Source organism: Ranitomeya variabilis, chromosome 3, assembly GCF_051348905.1.
Source record: "Ranitomeya variabilis isolate aRanVar5 chromosome 3, aRanVar5.hap1, whole genome shotgun sequence".
In the NCBI taxonomy this organism is placed as follows: domain Eukaryota; kingdom Metazoa; phylum Chordata; class Amphibia; order Anura; family Dendrobatidae; genus Ranitomeya; species Ranitomeya variabilis.
In genome coordinates this window covers 264888658-264913040 of record NC_135234.1, presented here as the reverse complement: position 1 = coordinate 264913040, position 24383 = coordinate 264888658, and the positions used below count along the sequence as shown (strand labels likewise).

General features: G+C 44.6%; 1 protein-coding gene across 1 annotated transcript in view; it reads right to left on the bottom strand.

Annotated features, from left to right (window-relative positions):
- OPTC (opticin) overlaps window positions 1-24383 on the bottom strand; it is an 809828-nt gene that overhangs the window by 224855 nt on the left and 560590 nt on the right. The window contains exon 3 of the mRNA XM_077295433.1: window positions 15336-15471. Coding sequence (XP_077151548.1) covers window positions 15336-15471 — 136 coding nt within the window. The remainder of the gene's footprint in view (window positions 1-15335; window positions 15472-24383) is intronic.

Below are 24383 nucleotides of genomic sequence, written 5' to 3'. Positions count from 1 at the left end.
AATCTGAACCTATCCAAACACACTAGAAGTAGCCGGTGAACGTGCCTAAAAATCCTAGATGTCTCGAGCCAGCCTGAGGAACTAACTACCCCTAGAGAGAAAGAAAGACCTCTCTTGCCTCCAGAGAAATAATCCCCAAAGATATAGAAGCCCCCAACAGATAATAACGGTGAGGTAAGAGGAAGGCACATACACAGGGGTGAAAGCAGATTCAGCAAATGAGGCCCACTAATACTAGATAGCAGAAAATAGAAAAGGGAATCTATGCGGTCAGTAAAAAACCCTTACAAAATATCCACACTGAGATTTCAAGAACCCCCACACCAACTCACGGTGTGGGGGGAGAAACTCAGTCCCCTAGAGCAACCAGCAAGCGAGGAAATCACATTTTAGCGAGCTGGACTAAAAACATAATGAACACTGATAATCACAAATGATCAAACAAAAACTTAGCTTGTCTTGGAGAGACTGGGAGCAAGGTAGACACAAGGAATCTGAAGAGCACTGAATACATTGATAGCAGGCAAGGAACTGAGTATCCAGGTGAGCTAAATAAGAAACCAACCAAGGATAACGAACCAGCTGATGCTGCAACCTGCAGAAAGACAACACTACACAGTACCGCTTGTGACCACTAGAGGGAGCCCAAAAATAGAGTTCACAACACATTGCCTGAGCAGAAGGAATCAACTGTTTTTCCAGGATAACCTTGTATGCGGCTTGATTCATACGTCCTTCGCAAAGATTAACCATCCCAATTCCAGCCTTGCTGAAGCATCCCCAGATCATCACCGATCCTCCACCAAACTTTCACAGTGGGTGCAAGACACTGTGGCTTGTACGCCTCTCTAGGTCTCCATCTAACCATTAAATGACCAGGTGTTGATCTGGGGATGCTTTAGCAAGGCTGAATTGACTGAATGGTTTGAATTTAAAGTTCTCCAGAAAGAGTTAATAAAGTATAATCAATGAGTTGTATGTCCCAAGACGCAACATTGAAAAATCCTACTTGTTTCCCCCAAAACAAGCCCTCATGCATACAATTGTAAAAAAAAATGCTATGTCTTTGGCCAATAACTGCTCTGTAAAATGAGAGTAGATCTCGGTTGCATCTTACAAGCATCAAAGACAATGTTAATGCAAGATAGTATTGATGCATAAGGCCCGATAACCGTCGTTCCTATTTCTGGCTCACCCTATATTATTTATAGGTTTATGTCAATGACCTGTAGTAAGAAAATGCAGAATTCTATTATAGTTGTTACTATCTTTAATGAGACTTTCTTTCTTAAAAGTTAGCAGAGAGAAGCCATTGCTTTTGCAGCCACAGGGGTGGCTGTAACAGCTCCCCTCATCATTGACTGGCAGCCTGCTCTAAGGCCAGGGTCACACTAGAGAGCAGGGCTGGACTGGGACTAAAATTCAGCCCTTGCATTTGAAGTTGCACAGGCCCACTTGTCCCATGGAGACTGCATAAAATCTTTGTACACTTGTAGGTTCCAAGAAGTGAGGGGAGTGTAACACGACTATATAACATATAATTACAGCTGTATCCAGCATTACAGCTCAGTCCTATTTATTGCTTTTAGTTGCAGTACCAAGAAAAGCCACTACTTTATCTACATAACTGGATCTTGTAGATAATGAAGGGATGAGATGACCAAAGGCTATGGAACCTCATTTTGATGCTCCATGTACTGTGCCTACAGCCACTTTTGGTTCTGCTGCACAGCACGAGACCCGATGACTCTGAAAAGCGGTGACATCAGTAACATCACCGCTCTTCAGATATTCCGGATCTTGCGCTGAGCTCGGCGACTGTGAAGAGCGGTATTGTTACTACCGTCACCGCTCTTCAGAGTTGCTGGGTCTCGCCAGGTCTGGGCTAGTACTGGGGGTGTCTGATAGACACCTCTCCATTACTTACACCAGGGATTGATAGCAGCTGACATTACACAGCTGACATCAACCCTAAAAATCATTACACATACCATCATTAAATGCTTTGGCGGCTGGGAAAAACAGTAGAGTTAGCACTATTCCCAGGCGCCGGGTGCCAACTACAACTGTCATCATCCTTGCCTGGTCTCCCTGCAAAGCATTTCTGAGTGTGATCGACAATACTGAAGTCGCTCGCTTGTTTCCCAGCCTCTTTACACCAACTGAGAAAGAATGATGGGGACAGAACCATCACAAGTAGATCAATCTGTCCCCATACAGCATCATGTTATCAGCAGCACACCTACATTTTACAACGGCGATGTGCTGCTGAGAACAAGGATTTCTGTTCCCACATAAATAATCCAATCACTCGATGAATAGGCAGCATTTTGCGTGTTTAGTATAATACACCTCATAGTCCTCCATATATTATAATATGCACCTCAGTTCTCCACATAGTATAATGCACTCCTCAGTCCTCCATATAGTATTATACACTCCTCAGTCCTCCATATAGTATAATACACACCTCATAGTCCTCCATATAGTATAATACACTCTTCAGTCCTCCATATAGTATAATGTACTGCCACAGTCCTCCAAATAGTATAATACACTCCTTAGTCCTCTGTATAGTATAATACACTCCTCAGTCCTCCATATAGTATAATACACTCCTCAGTCCTCCATATAGTATAATGCACTCCTCATAGTCCTCCATTTATTAAAATACACTGCTCAGTCCTCCATATAGTATAATACACTCCTCAGTCCTCCATATAGTATAATGTACTGCCACAGTCCTCCAAATAGTATAATACACTCCTCATAGTGCTCCATATAGTATAATGCACGGCCATTGTCATCCATGTAGTACAATTCACTTCCCATAGTATAATGCACCCCATAGTTCTTCATATATTATAATGTATTCCCCATAGTCCTCGATACAGTACAATGCAGCCCACATATAGTATAATGATGCCACTACAGAGTATAATGCAGCCACCCCACAGAATATATTGTAGCCCCCTGAGTATAATGTAACCCCCAGAGAATATAATGCAGCTCCCTCATATAGTATAATGCAGCCCCTGCATACATATGGAAGCCCCCTCATAGAGCATAATGCAGCCCCCCATAGAATATAATGCAGCCCCTCTCAATAGAATACAATGAAGCCCTCCTCATATAGTATAATGCAGCTCCCCATAGAATATAATGTAGCCCCCTCATAGAGTATGATGCAATCACCCCTGATAGAATATAATACAGCCCCCCATAGAATATAATTTAGCCCCAGGGAATGTAATACAGCCCCACATAGAATGTAATACAGCCCCCCATAGAATATAATACAGCCCCCCACAGAATATAATACAGCACCCCATTGAATGTAATACAGCCGACCTCCCCACAGAATACAATACAACCCCCATGGAATATAATGTAGCCCCCATAGAATGTAATACAGCCCCACATAGAATGTAATACAGCACAGCCCCCATAGAATGTAATACAGCCAGCCCCCATAAAATGTAATAAAGCCCTCCATAGAATGTAATACAGCACAGCCCCCATAGAATGTAATACAGCCCCCTCATAGAATGTAATGCAGCCAGCCCCCATAGAATGTTATGCAACCAGCCCTCATAGAATGTAATAAAGCCCCCCATAGAATGCAATACAGCAATGTAATGCAGCAACCCCCATAAAATGTAATGCAGCCAGACCCCATAGAATGTAATGCAGCCAGCCCCCATAGAATGTAATGCAGCCAGCCCCATAGAATGTAATACAGCCAGACCCCATAGAATGTAATACAGCACAGCCCCCATAGAATGTAACACAGCACAGCCCCCATAGAATGTAATGCAGCCAGCCCCCATAGAATGTAGTACAGCACAGCCCCCATACAATGTAATACAGCACAGCCCCCCATAGAATGTAATACAGCCAGCCCCCATTGAATGTAATACAGCACAGCCCCCATAGAATGTAATACAGCACAGCCCCCATCGAATGTAATACAGCACAGCCCCCCATAGAATGTAATACTGCACAGCCCCCCGTAGAATGTAATACTGCACAGCCCCCCATAGAATGTAATACAGCCAGCCCCCATAGGATGTAATAAAGTCCCCCCAATAGAATGTAATATAGCACAGCCCCCATAGAATGTAATACAGCACAGCCCCCATAGAATGTAATGCAGCCAGCCCTCATAGAATTTAATACAGCACAGCCCCATAGAATGTAACACAGCACAGCGCCCAAAGAATGTAATACAGCACAGCCCCCCATAGAATGTAATGCAGCCAGCCCCCATAGAATGTAATAAAACCCCCTCCAATAGAATGTAATACAGCACAGCCCCCATAGAATGCAATGCAGCCAGCCTACATAGAATGTAATGCAGCCAGCCCCCAGAGAATGTAATGCAGCCAGCCCCCATAGAATGCAATACAGCACAGCCCCCATAGAATGTAATGCAGCACAGACCCCATAGAATGTAATACAGCACAGCCCCCATAGAATGTAATACAGCACAGCCTCCATAGAATTTAATACAGCCAGCCCCCATAAAATGTAATAAAGCACCCCCATAGAATGTAATACAGCACAGCCCCCAAACAATGCCGGCTCTGGACTCAGCGGCTGTAGTCTGCACGCGCAGCCACACAGCAGGTGCGCGATGATATGACGTCATCGTGCACCCGCAGTGTCAGCGCGAGGTAGACCGGGGAATGATGAGAGAGGGAGCGACAGCGGACACTCTCTCCTCCATCATTGCATTCAACTGTACCGGCGTCATAGACGCCGGTATAGTTGAATGCGGGGCGCGCGATCAGGGGGGAGTGGGCGCTGGCGGGAGGAGTCAGCCCTGGTGCAACTGATAGCGGCAGCGGCCCACTCCTGGCAACGGCCCCTCTGGCATTTGCCAGAAGTGCCCTCTGGCCAGTCCGGCCATGCTAGAGAAGAAAACGGAAGTATGAGAGGCGCAAAAACAACGCATTGCACATGGACCAATGTTTCTCTATGGGGCAGCTTCCATCTGCCGTATATTTCTCGGCTGTATTTTATGGGCATAGAAAATCGCAGCATGCTGTGTTTGTCAGCGTATTGTGCAAAAAATCCGCCAATGAAAGTCTATGGGGGCTAGAAAAATACGGATTACACACGGACCATGCGTGTGACATGCTAGAAATTCGCATTGGTGTTCTATAGAAAAGCCGATATATCTTGGTACCGTGTTAGCCAGTAGATAGAAAAATGTTTAGAATTGAGAGTCCTCAGTGGTTGATACCTTTTAATGGCTAACTGAAAAGATGGTAACAAATTGCAAGCTTTCGAGACTACATACGTCTCTTCATCAGGCAAAGACTAAAACAAATTCTGAAGAATCACATATGTTGTGCATAAATATGTGATTCTTCAGAATTTGTTTTAGTCTTTGCCTGATGAAGAGACGTATGTAGTCTCGAAAGCTTGCAAATTGTTACCATCTTTTCAGTTAGCCATTAAAAGGTATCAACCACTGAGGACTCTCAATTCTAAACATTTTTCTATAGAAAAGCCGGTAATTCAGTGCAGTGTACAGTAAAATTACACTGACAGGTTATAATAGAATAGCTAAAATAAATGTCTACACATAGAATAGGTATATATATATATATATATATATATATATATATATCTATCTATATCTATATATGTATATATGTATATATATATATATATATATATATATATATATGTCATTGACACACACACATATATACACTCTCTGACAGAAGTTATGTCGCTTATCCATGTTATGTAAATAAAAGCTTATAACCTGATCTTAAATTCATCCATTGGTTGTATAAATTATTCTTTTGAAAGCTCAAAACCCTCCGAAATGTGGTTTAGGTTAAGAAAATAAATTGGCATCAATGCAGAAATATTGATCAGTTAATGGACACAGAATGGTCAGATTTTGTCAAGACAAAAGTTTTGTCGCGCACGGAAAGTAATGTGATATTCAAACAAATAACTTAAAATACAAATATATGTTGCATAACATTGGTGAATGAAGTTGTGGTGCTATTAGAGTCATATTTAATATTTTGTGTGACTTCCATGAGCTTGAAGGACTGCATCCATGCGGTTCAACAATGATTCATACAATTTATTAATGAAGTCATCAGGAATAGCAAAGAATGCAGTCTTACATGCCTCCCAGAGTTCATCTAGATTCTTTGGTTTTGCCTTCCAAGCTTCCTCTTTCATCCTAGCCCAAACATGCTCAATTATGTTCATGTCTGGTGACTGGGCTGGCCAGTCATTGAGCACTTTGATCTTTTCTGCCTGGAGGAACTTTGTTGTAGAGATGGATGTATGAGATGGAGCACCATCCTGCTGAAGAATTTGACCCCTTTTATGATTTGGAATATAAGAGGTAGCTAATACTTCTTGATATTTTAGGCTATTGATATTGCCTTCCACCTTGCAAATGTTTTGCACACCCCCATACTGAATGTAACCCCAGACCATGATCTTTCCACCACCAAATTTAACTGTTTTTTGGGTGTATTTTGGATCCATATGGGTTCCAGTAGGGCTCCTGCAGTATTTGCAGCAGCTGTAGTGTAATTCTACTGAAGATTCATCAGAGAAATCCACCTTCTGACACTTTTCCAGCATCCATCTGTTTAGCAGGCTGTGGAACTTTGCAAATGCCACACGTTTTTTTATTTGCCTTTTGTTTAGTGCTGGCTTCTCAGTACTGATTTGACCATGGAGGCCATTTCGAGACAGAATCCTACAAACTGTTCTAGTTGACACAGGGACTTAAGGTGACCAGGCCTGTTGGAGCTCTGCTGCAGTGGAAGAGGGGCTTGCTTTGGATTTTATAACCAACAAACGTTCCTCCTGAGCAGTTGTCTTGCGGGGTCTGCCGGACCTGGGCTTGTCAAACACATCTCCAGTCTCTTCAAATCTTTTTTTAATTCTTTGTACTTGACGCTGAGACACATTAAAGGTGCCAGCCACCTCTGCTGTGGATCTGGTCTTCAGCCTCTTGATAATCCAGGCTGTGGTCACAGGGTGGATTTTTGGCATGTTGTCAGAGCTCAAGTTGCAGTTCAAGTGAAGGTCTGGGGTGCTGGGTTTATTTTTATGCACACACACTAATTAACCGATCATTTACTGAGCACTGGTGAGGATGTAAACTAGGATTGGGTGCATTATATGATCAAGCAACAAAACTTTTGTCTTGGCAAAATCTGACCATTCTGTGTCCATTAACTGATCAATATTTCTGCATTGATGCCAATTTATTTTCTTAACCTAAACCACATTTCGGAGGGTTTCAGCCTTCAAAAGAATAATTTATACAACCAATGGATGAATTTAACGTCAGGTTATAAGCTTTTATTTACATAACATGGATAAGCGACATAACTTCTGTCAGGGAGTGTATATATTTATATTTAATACAGAGCTAGATAGTAGAAAAGACGGTAATTCAATTGCCGGCTTTTGCTATCTCCTTATCAAACCCGACAGGATATGAGACGTTGTTTACATACAGTAAACCATTTCTTATGCCTTATTTTTTCCATATTCCTCACTAATAATGTAATAAGTGTCTGTGTGCAAAATTTAGCAGTGGTTTCCTTAGCAGTGGTTTCCTAGCAGCTATTTTACCATGAAGGCCTGCTGCACAAAGTCTCCTCTTAACAGTTGTTGTAGAGATGTGTCTGCTGCTAGAACTCTGTGTGGCATTGACCTGGTCTTTAATCTGAGCTGCTGTTAACCTGCGATTTCTGAGGCTAGTGACTTGGATAAACTTATCCTCAGAAGCAGAGGTGACTCTTGGTCTTCCTTTCCTGGGCGGTCCTCATGTGAGCCAGTTTCTTTGTAGCGCTTGATGGTTTTTTCCACTGCACTTGGGGACACTTTCAAAGTTTGCCCAATTTTTCGACTGACTGACCTTCATTTCTTAAAGTAATGATGGCCACTCAGTTTTCTTTACTTGGCTGCTTTTTTCTTGCCATAATACAAATTCTAACAGTCTATTCAGTAGGACTATCAGCTGTTTATCAACCAGACTTCTGCACAACACAACTGATGGTCCCAATCCCATTTATAAGGCAAGAAATCCCCCTTATTAAACCTGACAGGGCACACCTGTGAAGTGAAAATCATTCCCGGTGACTACCTCTTGAAGCTCATCAAGAGAATGCCAAGAGTGTGCAGAGCAGTCATCAAAGCAAAAGGTGGCTACTTTGAAGAACCTAGAGTATAAGACATAATTTCACTTGTTTCACACTTTTTTGTTAAGCATATAATTCCACATGTGTTAATTCATAGTTTTGATGCCTTCAGTGTGAATGTACAATTTTCATAGTCATGAAAATACAGAAAAATCTTTAAATGAGGAGGTGTGTCCAAACTTTTGGTCTGTACTGTATTTATAGACTGTACATATGTTTTCACAAATATTTGAGCCCATGGATCCATTTTATGTCCATTTTGCAAGCCGGCAAGAAAATCTCGCCGTACGGATGCCATACGGATGTTTACATGCGTAAAATACGCAGCCACTCCTTGCCTATGGATGACATACGGATCACTGTTCAGGGAACATTTCTGCATATTTGGTCTGTATAAAACGGACCGTATTTTTATACGTTGTGTGTGACTTCAGCCTAATGCTGAGGTGCTTTCAGTCAGTGTCGGGGACGCGGTTACAGCCTTCGCTCTCCATACACTGAGTGCAGATTTTAACTCCTGTGGCTGAAAGACGAATGCTGTCGGGGTGAATAAAGTTAATTTCCCCTGGCAGTGGGGCTCTTAGTGTCGGTGAGCACGCTGTCAGAAAACTGTTAACTTGCAGATTGACCCCCATATCTGCAGGCCATTAGCGTTATTTTACATGATCCTTTATTGTGTTTTAGAAATAACCCAGTTGTGTTTTGCTTATCAAGTATATTTATCGTGGCATAATCTCTCAATCTTACCTTTGGTAAATTCATTTGTTGATCTAGTCCCAGATGTCCATTGGTTATTTTCCTACTTTTGTACCCCAGATCTGTTTCCTTTTCAGAGAGGAAAGCTTAAATAGGATCTGACAACAGGTAGACCATGGCCAGTTTTGGCACTGAAGCTCCCTTGAGTATTCTGCTCTTTTAATTTTTTAAATCTGTCATACTTTTTATTAGTGCTAACTTTTGTGGCCTTTACAAGGGGGCAGTGCTTATATTGTAATAATGCACAGCAGACTAAAGACATGCTCCCAATATTGTAAGCAACACTCCCTTGTAAAGACTATCAATATTAGCACTACGCAAAAAAGTCCATATCTCTGGAACCATATGGTGGCCTTAAAAAAAAAAAAAAAAAAAAAATCGGAATAGATGAATGAGCAGTGGGAATAAAATAAGAGCAAACACTGGTCATTTTTACTCTGGTGACTGGGCCTATTTAAAACTTTCTTTTTACATAGAGCTGAGGAGCTGTTCCAATAACCGTTATTGGTGAAGATGCAATCTCATAGTTCTTCTATTCCCTGTTAGAGAAGGTTAGAAGTGGTTATTTTCCTCTTCTAAATTGCTGTGCGTGTTTTCCATTCACTAATTTTGATTATATTGTTTGATACTTCTTTGTATTGGTTGATTGCAGAGCATTGCAGCAGCACTGTCCTGCTGGCTGCAATCATGCTCTTTATTTAGCTGTCAGCTACCAGGAGAAGGTGCAGGTATCATCACACTTTGCTGATCAACCTAAATGCATTGCTGAAGCTATGCTAGCCTGTCTATACATGGCTGCAGTCCATGGGTTGATGCAGAATAATCAACATATCTGTAATCTGTGATATACACAAGTTTCACAAGTGCTAACTAAAGTAAATACATAGCCACCCCAACATGTTTGCCTGAACAAACTTCCTCAGGTGGCTGGGGCTATAATGAATACAATGCGTGAGCATTGTGATAGTAGAGCGCTGCACGACAATGCTAAGGGGCAGACAGGAGTATATGATAAGGAAAATATGGTGCCAGAAAAACCTGCTATTGGCCCACATAACTGTTAGGCCTAGGCTATCAAGAAAAATTGAAGGTAGGCCAGGAAAGGTATGAAGTGGAACCTTTGAAATCCTGTAAATCAGGTCACTTGCAGTATTGTGGGGATTCATAAGCAGGATGTGCATAGTAATCCCCAAATTATGGTTAAGTGGAGCTCAACACTCTGCTCCAAATGTTTCAACCCTTTATGAGCATTTTATGCATGTCCTTATTAAGAGCAGTAAGTCATTTGTGTTTTCAATGGTCATGCACCGTGCCCTACCCCATTAACAGCAATGTCTGAGACTGTTCATATGGCCATTGCAAAGCCTTTTATATGTACCGTACTTGACTTTTTTTCCAAATTTCTACAGTCTTATATAAATGCTGGAGGTGCAGCGCCCCAGAGTCCTGGTCGTTGCAGTACTGTGGCTCCGCCACTATGGGGAGCCATGGTGCGTCCGATGGCACTGAAGGAGTTCATCTGATCAGGTATCACAGACACCAATACATTTCACAGCAGGGCCTCCGGGGGGAGCTAAGGGTGCTATTCATTAGGCCACTCCCCACCATAGTGGGTAAACCGGGGGTCAGGCAGGAAGTTAGATCAGAAAGCTGACTGGATTGGACGAAGCAACACCTAGTGGCAGAGGGTGTTGTGGAGGAAGAGACAGTAGGGTCTCTGTCAGGGGTGGGATCCTGACAGAGGCTTGGCATTGGAAAGAACGTAACGGGTCCGCGCCAGCTCCGGGAAGCGGCGGGGCCCAAGAAAGGACTAGAAGCGAGATAGATTGTGCTGAGTGAGAAACGAGATCAAGCAATAGGAGAATTCCAGTAGGGGTCGTGCTGTAAGACCGGAGCAACACCCTACTGAGGCGCACTACCGGTGGCCGGAAAGCCGAGGGAGTATTATAACATTCAGCTTCAAGCAATACTCTAAACAGCGGCAGGACAGTCAGTCTAAGGCGGGCTGTCTAACACATATCACCTATGAAGTCTTGGGAGGCAATTGCGGGAGAGGGGCGTCTCTAGGGTCCCGGAAGAACTCCAGGCCTACCCGACAAACGGGTGCCGTTCTAACTGTAACATCAGGAAGGGACGGACGATTAGAAGAACATCATTTAATCGAGTTGTGAGGGAACTTAAGAAACAGACACAACAGTTGTGGGGTACTTTCCGTAAGCACAGCAGGGAAGGACTACAACACATAGCGCTAAGAAGGAAGGCACCGATTTCCACCTGTGAAGTGAACTCTGGAGGTGCCATTGGACCGGCCGGACTTGCGCAGCCTGGTGAACCGTATTCTGGACTGAGGACTCAGAGATCTCCAGTAAAGAGGTAAAGAGACTGCAACCTGGTGTCCTCGTTATTTACCGCGACCTGCACCCCACAACTGCACCACCAACATCCACACCTATCATTCACTGTGCGCCCCACGGCAGGGTCACGGACCGGGGCCTAGCCGCCGTGACAACCCCCAGAAGCAGAGACTCGTAGGCCCGGTACCGGGTACCCCTCGGCCCTGCGGCGGTGGGGGCGCTACAACTTGGCGTCACGAACAGGATCTACTTAAGCCTGAAGAATCAGGTCATGTGTGCCTTGGAACTGTGATTTGTTGTGCTTGGACTGTACTTTATTGCAAAGACTGTGCTGCGCCATTTACCGCCAAAAGTTCCCGCCAAAATCCGCCGCCATTGCAGCGCTGAGGAGAGCGCAGGAAGGGAAGAGGGGCGTGAAGTGGGCGTAGGCGAGCTGGGGAGCGCGAACAGCAATGGCCGCCCAGTCTAAGTATTTCTTGATCCTGAGGACGTGCCCGTCAACAGCCGAGGTCCGCCTCCTGATTCTGGTTGGAGGGTGGAGACCATGGGGACGGGGCCGCCCACGGAAGAGACCGCGGGAAGAAGACGCTGGAGAAGAGACCAAGATGGCCACGCCAGAAGCCCCACATGAGAAGGATCGGGCGCGGAGAGAGGTTGGACAGCCCAATGTAGTTCAGGGTACGGCGTCGCTGAGGGGACTGACCCTGGCAGGGCCAACGATGGGCCGACCTCCCCGGCCGCCGTCGGAAGAGAGCATGGCCGCGGCCGAGGCCCGGCAGATTGCCGCCCGCCTGGAGGCCGACGCCCGCGAGATCACTAGGCTGGGCCAGCCCACGGAGATCTGTTTGGCTCCAGTGTCCCCTGCTTCTCCCAAACCGGCCGCGGCTGAAAGTGCGATGCAGACGTCAGGCCTGAAGATCATGCCTGAGGCCGAACATCTGCGACGCTTGATGGCTGCATGGCGAACCCGACCCCAGCCGGCCGTGCAGGTTGACCTGACCACCAACGCGGAGGTTCCCTCATCCCACTGGGGGGTAGTGATCTCCTTCAACCCCCAATACGGACGCGGGGTTATCCAGGAAATCGGGGAGCCGCTACAAATCCACGTGGATCGGGAAGAGGTGGAGCCCTGCAGCGGAAGATTTCCCCGCGATCTGGAACCCGGTGATGCGGTGACTTACACCCGATGGAGGAGGGCTACGGGAGAGGCTGGCTGGATGGCGCGAGGCGTGCAGCGATGCATTGCTCTCCAGGCTGCTGCCGGAAAACCGGAAGAGGATGCTCCCGTGGGGAAAGCAGCAGAGCCCGGCCCCGCGGAACCTCGAGAAGCCTGGCCTCGCCGTGCCCCGGAGGGACGTGTGCGCCTGCCAGCGAGAAGGGCCTCCCGGCGAGGGATCTTAGCGTTGCTGGGACCAGAACCGCGTCCTGGCTCACCAGTGCGAGCTGTGGGCCTGGTGAGACCGGATAGGAGACCACCACAGTAAGATTTTACTGTACTTCTTTTACTTGTAAATAGTTACTGTTTTATTGCTTTTATGATTGCTAACACCCGTTAAGGGTAAACTCTTAAGGGGATCCTTCTATGGACCCGGGATCCCTATTGTTTGTTTGTTTTGTTTCCAAAAGTTTGCACAAGTTTTAAAAACTGCTGAAATCATGAACAGTGCATGATCCGAACTCTTTTGTATATAGTTTGCACCTTATTAAAGGCGCTCCCTACTGGTTTTACTTAAACAAGGACTCTTTGCGAAGATACCGCACTGGAACCTTTGATGAGTATGGACTGGTAGCTTGAGAAGATGTGCTACCTCACAGAGATTTGGTCCCCTCTTAAAGGGGATGTTCATTTGTTGCACGTAAATGGTGATATTGCTTTAAGACCGGTAGCAATAATGTCAATGGAAGAAAATGATGATAATATTTACATGTAAAAGTTATATGTATGCCATTAGTTAATTGTAAAGGAATGCTGATAATGTTCTCTGAAAGAAAAAGTAAAAGGAAGTAATGAGAAAGTTTAATGTTGTGAAAAGAAGATAGTTGATAATGTTGATAAGAAAAGGGGGGGGATAGAAGGTAAACCCTGCGTTCCCCATCGAAAGTTAGTAATGTGTTATTAAGGACAGAAAGTGAACCTGTAAGGGTTAGTGGGTGAGTCCTTATAGGAGCCAAGTAGAGCCGGCTCGGTGTTCTCAAACTGAAAGAAAAGTTATGTTCTATACTGTGTATAGTAGTTGAAAAGGCAGTAGGCCCTGGCTGAACGGGGCGGTCCTGTAACAGAAAGGAGAGGCAGTAGGTCTGGTGCCGATAGGACAGGCGGTCCTGCAGATCCAAAGTAGGAGAATGAAAAAGTTAAAATACCTTGTAATGTGATTATAGGAAGGTCTTTAGCGGACTAAGAGTGTATATCCTTAAAGGCAAAGTTAAATTATTGGTTAATAATGTTTGCACTTAGTAGAATACCCGGTTGGGTAAGAAAAGTTAATTATAGCATGTTGCTATGATATTTTTGCCATGTTTGTAACGTTCAAGTGTCCTTACCTCCCATAAAGGGAAGCCTGTTCAAGTATACTTATTGTCATTGCACTCAACAAAATTGTATGTCTTTTTGCTAACTTGTATTGTTGTTTTCTTCCCAGTCCCGGAGTACTGTGTTTAACCAGGGGGGAGTGCAGCGCCCCAGAGTCCTGGTCGTTGCAGTACTGTGGCTCCGCCACTATGGGGAGCCATGGTGCGTCCGATGGCACTGAAGGAGTTCATCTGATGAGGTATCACAGACACCAATACATTTCACAGCAGGGCCTCCGGGGGGAGCTAAGGGTGCTATTCATTAGGCCACTCCCCACCATAGTGGGTAAACCGGGGGTCAGGCAGGAAGTTAGATCAGAAAGCTGACTGGATTGGACGAAGCAACACCTAGTGGCAGAGGGTGTTGTGGAGGAAGAGACAGTAGGGTCTCTGTCAGGGGTGGGATCCTGACAGAGGCTTGGCATTGGAAAGAACGTAACGGGTCCGCGCCAGCTCCGGGAAGCGGCGGGGCCCAAGAAAGGACTAGAAGCGAGATAGATTGTGCTGAGTGAGAAACGAGATCAAGCAATAGGAGAATTCCAGTAGGGGTCGTGCTGTAAGACCGGAGCAACACCCTACTGAGGCGCACTACCGGTGGCCGGAAAGCCGAGGGAGTATTATAACATTCAGCTTCAAGCAATACTCTAAACAGCGGCAGGACAGTCAGTCTAAGGCGGGCTGTCTAACACATATCACCTATGAAGTCTTGGGAGGCAATTGCGGGAGAGGGGCGTCTCTAGGGTCCCGGAAGAACTCCAGGCCTACCCGACAAACGGGTGCCGTTCTAACTGTAACATCAGGAAGGGACGGACGATTAGAAGAACATCATTTAATTGAGTTGTGAGGGAACTTAAGAAACAGACACAACAGTTGTGGGGTACTTTCCGTAAGCACAGCAGGGAAGGACTACAACACATAGCGCTAAGAAGGAAGGCACCGATTTCCACCTGTGAAGTGAACTCTGGAGGTGCCATTGGACCGGCCGGACTTGCGCAGCCTGGTGAACCGTATTCTGGACTGAGGACTCAGAGATCTCCAGTAAAGAGGTAAAGAGACTGCAACCTGGTGTCCTCGTTATTTACCGCGACCTGCACCCCACAACTGCACCACCAACATCCACACCTATCATTCACTGTGCGCCCCACGGCAGGGTCACGGACCGGGGCCTAGCCGCCGTGACAACCCCCAGAAGCAGAGACTCGTAGGCCCGGTACCGGGTACCCCTCGGCCCTGCGGCGGTGGGGGCGCTACAGAGAACTTTAGGGTGATGATGTTGATTTCAGGGCAAATGTAGACTGTCTTATTGAATCTTTGTCACTTGTTTGTATTTGGGTTTGGGGAACCTCCACAGAAGAAAAAAAAGGATGCAGTTGCTATAGTTCAAGATGTAAGCTGTAGAGGTAGAAGTAAGTTATTAAAGGAATTGTAGACTTTTAGGAGATATTACTGTACTGACCTTGTTCTGTCAAAGATCCAAAAATGTCGGGTTCAGCAGGCTTTGTTGCAGTGGACGCAAGTGTGGTAATTTGGGGTTTTTGGGTTGTTGATAGCTTTGTCTTCTTATGTTTAGGAATGAGAGTAGCTACTTCAATCTGTGAGTGGTCAGAATAGAGGAAACAAAGTGTGATACAGTTTGAAAAAAATTGAATGGATTATACAATAATAATAATAATTCATGGCTCAGATTCATAAAGACTGTAGCTTTGTATGCCAGTTTTGATGAAGTATGTGGCAGAAAAATGGCTTGCTCTGCTTAGCGAATTTAGAGCAAATTATGATGAATTTATCAGGCACACTTGGTCATGCTCCCTCTCAACCAAACCCTGTCCACCCACTAGTGTAAAAATGCCAAACGTTGCCAAATTTTGGTGCAATTATGATATGTTGCAGTCACTCCCAACATGAATTTCTCAGCAAAATCAAATTATGCTCACTTTATGTTATATTAAGTTGTGGAAATGCTGTTTTCCTACAAATTTCACCCTTTGTTTTGTAAACATCCACAGTATAAACTGACAGGCTGTGGATCACAAATCTACAGTGCAGATCAATTTCTGCTGTAGAAATTCTCTTCAGCTTTTGTATGAAATCTTGTAAAATCTCATCCACAATGCTTCTATTGTAATAAACACTGGATATTCCCCAATCATGGCAAAACATCTGCCATTCTGCTGCATAATCCACCTCGTATTGTAAAAGCTATGTCAGTGAATTAGCAACGAACATGAATATATTAGTAGATGGAGATGAGAGCAGGAATTGTGAATTCAATCATGCAAGAAAAGTGACCAGTGTTATGTACTCTGCATAGTCCAGATTGCCCATAATATAATCTGCCTATTGCGTAGGGCCTGAGGCATTGGGGAAGGCCCATGGTCAGATTGCTCTCACTCTAATGTTTTGTGCACCACCATTGGTGGCAACCATCCCCGGGTAGGGGGCACAGAGCTTTGCTAGTGCGCCACTGCCTGTATTACAGAATGGCTCCAGGGGAGCTCCCGTCGCCATTTCTGTGACATGCTGGCACGATAACATCACATTGGCACCTGCATGTATGCATCAACCACAGGAAGAAATAGATCCCCAGGGATCAGAGCAGAGCACTGTGGGATTGAGAGCGAAGTCAGTATGTGTTGTTCATATATATACAGCTCTGGCAAAAATTAAGAGACCACTGCAAAATGTTCAGTTTGTATGATTTTTTTATTCATAGGTATATTTTTGAGAAAAATGTAAATTGTTCTTTTATTCTACAAACTACTGACAACATGTCTCCAAAGTTGCAAGCAATAAATTTTGTATTTTTTTTTTCTGACAATAAAAAATAAGCAAAATTTAAAAAAAACCCAGTGCTTTCAGACCTCAATTAATGCAAAGAAAACAAGTTCATAATCATTTAAAAACAACAATACTAATGTTTTAACTCAGGAATAGTTCAGAAATCAATATTTTGTGGAATAATCATGATCACAGCTTTCATGCATCTTGGCATGCTTTCCACCAGTCTTTCACACTGCTTCTGGTGCAAAAATTTAAGCAGTTCTTTTTATTTGATGGCTTGCGACTAGGGTTGAGCAAAACGGGTCGATCATTTTCAAAAGTCGCCGACTTTTGGCTAAGTCGGCGTCTCATGAAACCCGATCCGACCCCTGTGCTTGTCGGCCATGCGGTACGCGACTTTCGCGCCAAAGTCGCGTTTCAATGACGCGAAAAGCGCCATTTCTCAGCCAATGAAGGTGAACGCAGAGTGTGGGCAGCGTGATGACATAGATCCTGGTCCCCACCATCTTAGAGAAGGGCATTGCAGTGATTGGCTTGCTGTCTGCGGCGTCACAGGGGCTATAAAGGGGCGTTCCCGCCGACCGCCATCTTACTGCTGCTGATCTGAGCTTAGGGAGAGGTTGCTGCCGCTTCGTCAGAAGCAGGGAGAGCGTTAGGCAGGGTCCACTAACCACCAAACCGCTTGTGCTGCAGCGATTTCCACTGTCCAACACCACCTTCGGTGTGCAGGAACAGTGGAAGCTATTTTTTTTTTTTTTTCCTCAGCGCTGTAGCTCATTGGGCTGCCCTAGAAGGCTCCGTGATAGCTGTATTGCTGTGTGTACGCCACTGTGGAAACCAACTGCTTTTTTCAAAGCACATATCCTCTTGTTCCTTTCTGCACAGCTATCTTTTTTGTTTGTCCACACTTTTTATTTAATTTGTGCATCAGTCCACTCCTATTGCTGCCTGCCATACCTGGCTTAGATTACTGCAGGGAGATAGTAATTGTAGGACAGTCCCTGTTTTTTTTTTTTTTTTTTTTTGTGGGAGATTAAGATTGGCATTTCTGCAACAGTGCCATCCCTGTGTGTGCCATCTCTCACTGAGTGGGCCATAGAAAGCCTATTTATTTTTTCCGTGATTTGTGTTCTAAATTCTACCTCAACACAAAAACACTACATCAATCAGTGGTAGAAAAATATTGGCCTCAGTCAGGGCTTGTGTGCCACTGCTGTGTGTGCTATCTCTCATTCAGTGGGCTATAGCAAGCCTATTTATTTATTTATTTTTTTTCTTATTATTTGGTTTCTAAAGTCTCCCTGAAAAAAAATAAATAAATAAAAAAACAGTGGGAGAGTAATATTGCCCTTTCAGCTTGTGTGCCAGTCTTGACTCCTGGGTGTGCCACCCCTCTCTCTAATTGTGGGCCATAGAAAGCCTTTTTTTTTTTTTTTTTAAATATTATTGGGTTTCTAAAGTCTCCCTTAAAAAACAAAAAATACATAAAAAAACAGTGGGAGAGTAATATTGCCCTTTCAGCTTGTGTGCCAGTCTTGACTCCTGGGTGTGCCACCTCTCTCTCTCATTCAGTGGGCCATAGAAAGGCTATTTATTTTTTTGGTTTTTTTAATATTATTTGGTTTCTAAGGTCTCCCTGAAAATAAAAAAAAAAAACTTAAAAAAACAGTGGGAGAGTAATATTGCCCTTTCAGCTTGTGCGCCAGTCTTGACTCCTGGGTGTGCCACCTCTCTCTCTCTAATTGTGGGCCATAGAAAGCCTTTTTTTTTTTGTTTTTTTTTAATATTATTTGGTTTCTAAAGTCTCCCTTAAAAAACAAAAAATACATAAAAAAACAGTGGGAGAGTAATATTGCCCTTTCAGCTTGTGTGCCAGTCTTGACTCCTGGGTGTGCCACCTCTCTCTCTCATTCAGTGGGCCATAGAAAGGCTATTTATTTTTTTGGTTTTTTTAATATTATTTGGTTTCTAAAGTCTCCCTGAAAAAAAAAAAAACATAAAAAAACAGTGGGAGAGTAATATTGCCCTTTCAGCTTGTGTGCCAGTCTTGACTCCTGGGTGTGCCACCTCTCTCCCTCTCATTCAGTGGGCCATAGAAAGCCTATTTATTTATTTTTTTAAATATTATTGGGTTTCTAAAGTCTCCCTTAAAAAACAAAAAATACATAAAAAAACAGTGGGAGAGTAATATTGCCCTTTCAGCTTGTGTGCCAGTCTTGACTCCTGGGTGTGCCACCTCTCTCTCATTCAGTGGGCCATAGAAAGCATTTAGTTTTTTTTTTCCTTGATTTGTGTTCTAAAATCTACCTCAACACAAAAACACTACATCAATCAGTGGGAGAAAAATATTGGCCTCAGTCAGGGCTTGTGTGCCACTGCTGTGTGTGCTATCTCTCATTCAGTGGGCTATAGAAAGCCTATTTATTTATTTATTTTTTTTCTTATTATTTGGTTTCTAAAGTCTCCCTGAAAAAAAAAAATACATAAAAAAACAGTGGGAGAGTAATATTGCCCTTTCAGCTTGTGTGCCAGTCTTGACTCCTGGGTGTGCCACCTCTCTCTCTCATTCAGTGGGCCATAGAAAGGCTATTTATTTTTTTGGTTTTTTTAATATTATTTGGTTTCTAAAGTCTCCCTGAAAATAAAAAAAAAAAAACTTAAAAAAACAGTGGGAGAGTAATATTGCCCTTTCAGCTTGTGTGCCAGTCTTGACTCCTGGGTGTGCCACCTCTCTCCCTCTCATTCAGTGGGCCATAGAAAGCCTATTTATTTATTTTTTTTAAATATTATTGGGTTTCTAAAGTCTCCCTTAAAAAACAAAAAATACATAAAAAAACAGTGGGAGAGTAATATTGCCCTTTCAGCTTGTGTGCCAGTCTTGACTCCTGGGTGTGCCACCTCTCTCTCTAATTGTGGGCCATAGAAAGCCTTTTTTTTAAAAAAAAAATATTATTTGGTTTCTAAAGTCTCCCTGAAAAAAAAAAAAAACATAAAAAAACAGTGGGAGAGTAATATTGCCCTTTCAGCTTGTGTGCCAGTCTTGACTCCTGGGTGTGCCACCTCTCTCTCTCATTCAGTGGGCCATAGAAAGGCTATTTATTTTTTTGGTTTTTTTAATATTATTTGGTTTCTAAAGTCTCCCTGAAAAAAAAAAAATAAAATAAAAAAACAGTGGGAGAGTAATATTGCCCTTTCAGCTTGTGTGCCAGTCTTGACTCCTGGGTGTGCCACCTCTCTCTCTAATTGTGGGCCATAGAAAGCCTTTTTTTTTTTTTTTTTTTAAATATTATTGGGTTTCTAAAGTCTCCCTTAAAAAACAAAAAATACATAAAAAAACAGTGGGAGAGTAATACTGCCCTTTCAGCTTGTGTGCCAGTCTTGACTCCTGGGTGTTCCACCTCTCTCTCTCATTCAGTGGGCCATAGAAAGGCTATTTATTTTTTTGTTTTTTTTTAATATTATTTGGTTTCTAAAGTCTCCCTGAAAAAAAAAAAAATAAAATAAAAAAACAGTGGGAGAGTAATATTGCCCTTTCAGCTTGTGTGCCAGTCTTGACTCCTGGGTGTGCCACCTCTCTCCCTCTCATTCAGTGGGCCATAGAAAGGCTATTTATTTTTTTGGTTTTTTTAATATTATTTGGTTTCTAAAGTCTCCCTGAAAATAAAAGAAAAAAAACTTAAAAAAACAGTGGGAGAGTAATATTGCCCTTTCAGCTTGTGCGCCAGTCTTGACTCCTGGGTGTGCCACCTCTCTCTCTCTAATTGTGGGCCATAGAAAGCCTTTTTTTTTTTTTTTTTTTTTTTTTTTAATATTATTTGGTTTCTAAAGTCTCCCTGAGAAAAAAAAATAAATAAATTAGGTGGGAGATTAATATTGACATTAGTGCTTGAGTGACAGTCCTGCGTGTGTGTCATCTCTGTGATTTTGTGCCACAGAAAACAGAGTGTGTAACATTGTGCCTGATTTTCCTTGTGGTCTCACCAACCTGTTAAGGGATATTGAAATCATACTGAAGTTATAGCTCACCGTGTAAGTTGTTTGACAGCAACAAATAAAGTTACTTTGGTTAAGATTTTAAAACAATGAGGAAGTCTGGTGCAAGAGGTCGTCGTGGGCGTTCATTGTCAGCTGGTAATGATGGTAGTGGTAGTGGAGCATCAGGTGGTCGTGGGGATAAAAATATTCCACCTAAGTCTGGAGCTGTGGAGCCAGTTTCGTCGTCAGGCTACACAAGGCCTCGAACGCTCTCTTTTCTGGGAGTAGGAAAACCGCTTTTAAAGGCGGAGCAGCAACAGCAAGTTTTGGCTTACATTGCAGACTCAGCCTCTAGCTCTTTTGCCTCCTCTTCAGAAACTGGTAAATGTAAAAGCAGCGCGTCGCTTGTGGATGTTCACGGTCAGGGACAAGTCGCTTCCTTGTCCTCCTCAGCAAAAACTACAACAAGAGAGAAGGATGCAGCAGGCGACACAACGGGTCACTCCATGGAGCTCTTTACACATACCGTCCCTGGCTTAGAAAGTGAAACATTTAACAGGCCATGCCCATTACAAGTAGATTCTGACATGGAGTGCACTGATGCACAGCCACAGCCAGAGTACTATGCTGCTCCTTTGACTCAGACCACCACATTGCCCTCTCAGGGTACAGATCCACAATCAGACCCTGATGAGACTATGTTGCCCCGCCACGAACGCTATACCACCGACCGACACAGTGACACAGACGAAGTTGCACACGAGCTCGAAGAGGAGGTAATAGATGACCCAGTTATTGACCCCGATTGGCAGCCATAGGGGGAACAGGGTGCAGGCGGCAGTAGTTCAGAAGCGGAGGTGGAGGAGGGGCCGCAGCAGGCATCAACATCGCAACAGGTTCCATCTGCCGGGCCCATATCTGGCCCAAAACGCGTGTCAAAGCCAAAACCTGTTGGAGGACAGCGTGGCCATCCGGTTAAAGCTCAGTCTGCAATCCCTGAAAAGGGATCCGAGTCTAGGAAGAGTGCAGTCTGGCATTTTTTTAAACAACATCCAACTGATCAGCGCAAAGTCATCTGTCAAAAATGTTCAACTAGCTTAAGCAGAGGTCAGAATCTGAAAAGTCTAAATACTAGTTGCATGCATAGACACTTAACCACCATGCATTTTCAAGCCTGGACTAACTACCAAACGTCCCTTAAGGTTGTAGCACCCTCGGCCAATGAAGCTAGTCAGCAACGCAACATCCCTTCCGTCACTGTAAGGCCACCATTTTCCGCACCACCGGCAGTATCTGTGCAGGTTTCTTTGCCAGCCAAAAGCAGTCAGGGTCAGGGAACCACCAGTTTTGTAGGAGGAAATATTGCATCTAGGGCACCGGCGGAAACAATACCGTCTCCAACCGTCTCTCAGTCTGCCATGTACACTGGCACACCCGAAAGTTCCACGATCTCCAGCTCTCCAGTCCAGCTCACCCTACATGAGACTCTGGTTAGAAAAAGGAAGTACTTATCCTCGCATCCGCGTACACAGGGTTTTAACGCCCACATAGCTAGACTAATCTCGTTAGAGATGATGCCCTACCGGTTAGTTGAAAGCGAAGCTTTCAAAGCCCTGATGGAGTACGCTGAACCACGATACGAGCTACCCAGTCGACACTTTTTTTCCAGAAAAGCCATCCCAGCCCTGCACCAGCATGTTAAACAGCGCATCGTCCATGCACTCAGGCAATCTGTGAGTACAAAGGTGCACCTGACTACAGATGCATGTACCAGTAGGCATGGCCAGGGACGTTATGTGTCCATCACGGCACACTGGGTGAATGTGGTGGATGCAGGGTCCACAGGCGACATCAATTTAGGGACAGTTGTGCCTAGCCCACGGTCTAGGAAACAGTTGGCTGTAGGCGTTCGCACCCCCTCCTCCTCCTCCTCCTCGTCCTCCTGCAGAAGCTACAGCTCTTCCACAGAACGCAGTCTGCCAACCACTCCATCGGCAGATGACACTGTTGCACACCAGTTGTCCCATTATGGGCCAGCTACTGCCAAGCGTCAGCAGGCTGTATTGGCTATGAAGTGTTTGGGCGACAACAGACACACCGCGGAAGTGCTGTCCGAGTTCTTGCAACAAGAAACGCAGTCGTGGCTGGGCACAGTAGATCTTGAGGCAGGCAAGGTAGTGAGTGATAACGGAAGGAATTTCATGGCTGCCATCTCCCTTTCCCAACTGAAACACATTCCTTGCCTGGCTCACACCTTAAACCTGGTGGTGCAGTGCTTATTGAAAACTTATCCTGGGTTCTCCGACCTGCTCCTCAAAGTGCGTGCACTTTGCTCACATATCCGACGTTCGCCTGTACACGCCAGCCGTATGCAGACCTATCAGCGGTCTTTGAACCTTCCCCAGCATCGCCTAATCATAGACGTTGCAACAAGGTGGAACTCAACACTGCACATGCTTCAGAGACTGTGCGAACAGAGGCGTGCTGTTATTTATTTGTGGGAGGATACACGGGCAGGCAGTAGGATGGCAGACATGGAGTTGTCAGGTGTGCAGTGGTCTAAGATACAAGACATGTGTCAAGTCCTTCAGTGTTTTGAGGAATGCACACGGCTGGTTAGTGCAGACAACGCCGTAATAAGCATGAGCATCCCCCTAATGCGTCTGCTGATGCAAAGTTTGACGCACATAAAGGAGCAGGCGTCTGCACCAGAGGAAGAGGAAAGCCTTGATGACAGTCAGCCATTGTCTGGTCAGGGCAGTGTACAGGACGAGGTAGCGGGCGAAGAGGAGGTGGAGGACGAGGAGGATGATGGGGATGAGTATATTTTTAATGCCGAACCTTTCCCGGGGGCACAGGAAATTGGTTGCGTGTCACGGCCGGGTTCTGTTTTTTTGAGGGACACAAGTGACGTAGATTTGCCTGCAACTGCCCCTCAACCAATCACAACCGGAGATTTGACAACTGGAACTTTGGCCCACATGGCGGATTATGCCTTACGTATCCTAAAAAGGGACACACGCATTACGAAAATGATGAACGATGACGATTACTGGTTGGCCTGCCTCCTTGATCCACGCTATAAAGGCAAATTGCAAAATATTATGCCACATGAGAACTTGGAACTAATATTAGCAACCAAACAATCAACTCTTGTTGACCGTTTGCTTCAGGCATTCCCAGCACACAGCGCACGTGATCGTTCTCACACGAGCTCCAGGGGGCAGCAGACTAGGAGTGTTAGGGGTGCACACATCAGAAGTGGCGTTGGACAGAGGGGTTTTCTGACCAGGTTGTGGAGTGATTTTGCTATGACCGCAGACAGGACAGGTACTGCTGCATCAATTGAAAGTGACAGGAGACAACATTTGTCCAGTATGGTTACTAACTATTTTTCATCCCTTATCGATGTTCTCCCTCAACCGTCATTCCCATTTGATTACTGGGCCTCCAAATTAGACACCTGGCCAGAATTGGCAGAATATGCATTGCAGGAGCTTGCTTGCCCGGCAGCAAGTGTCCTATCAGAAAGAGTATTCAGTGCTGCAGGTTCAATATTAACCGAAAAAAGGACTTGTCTGGCTACCCAAAATGTTGACGATCTAACATTCATTAAAATGAACCACAACTGGATTTCGAAATCTTTTGCCCCACCTTGCCCGGCCGACACCTAGCTTTCCTATGAAAAGCTCTTGCCTGTGAATTACTTTTCTAATGTCTAATTTGCTGCAGCTGATTGTACAGCATA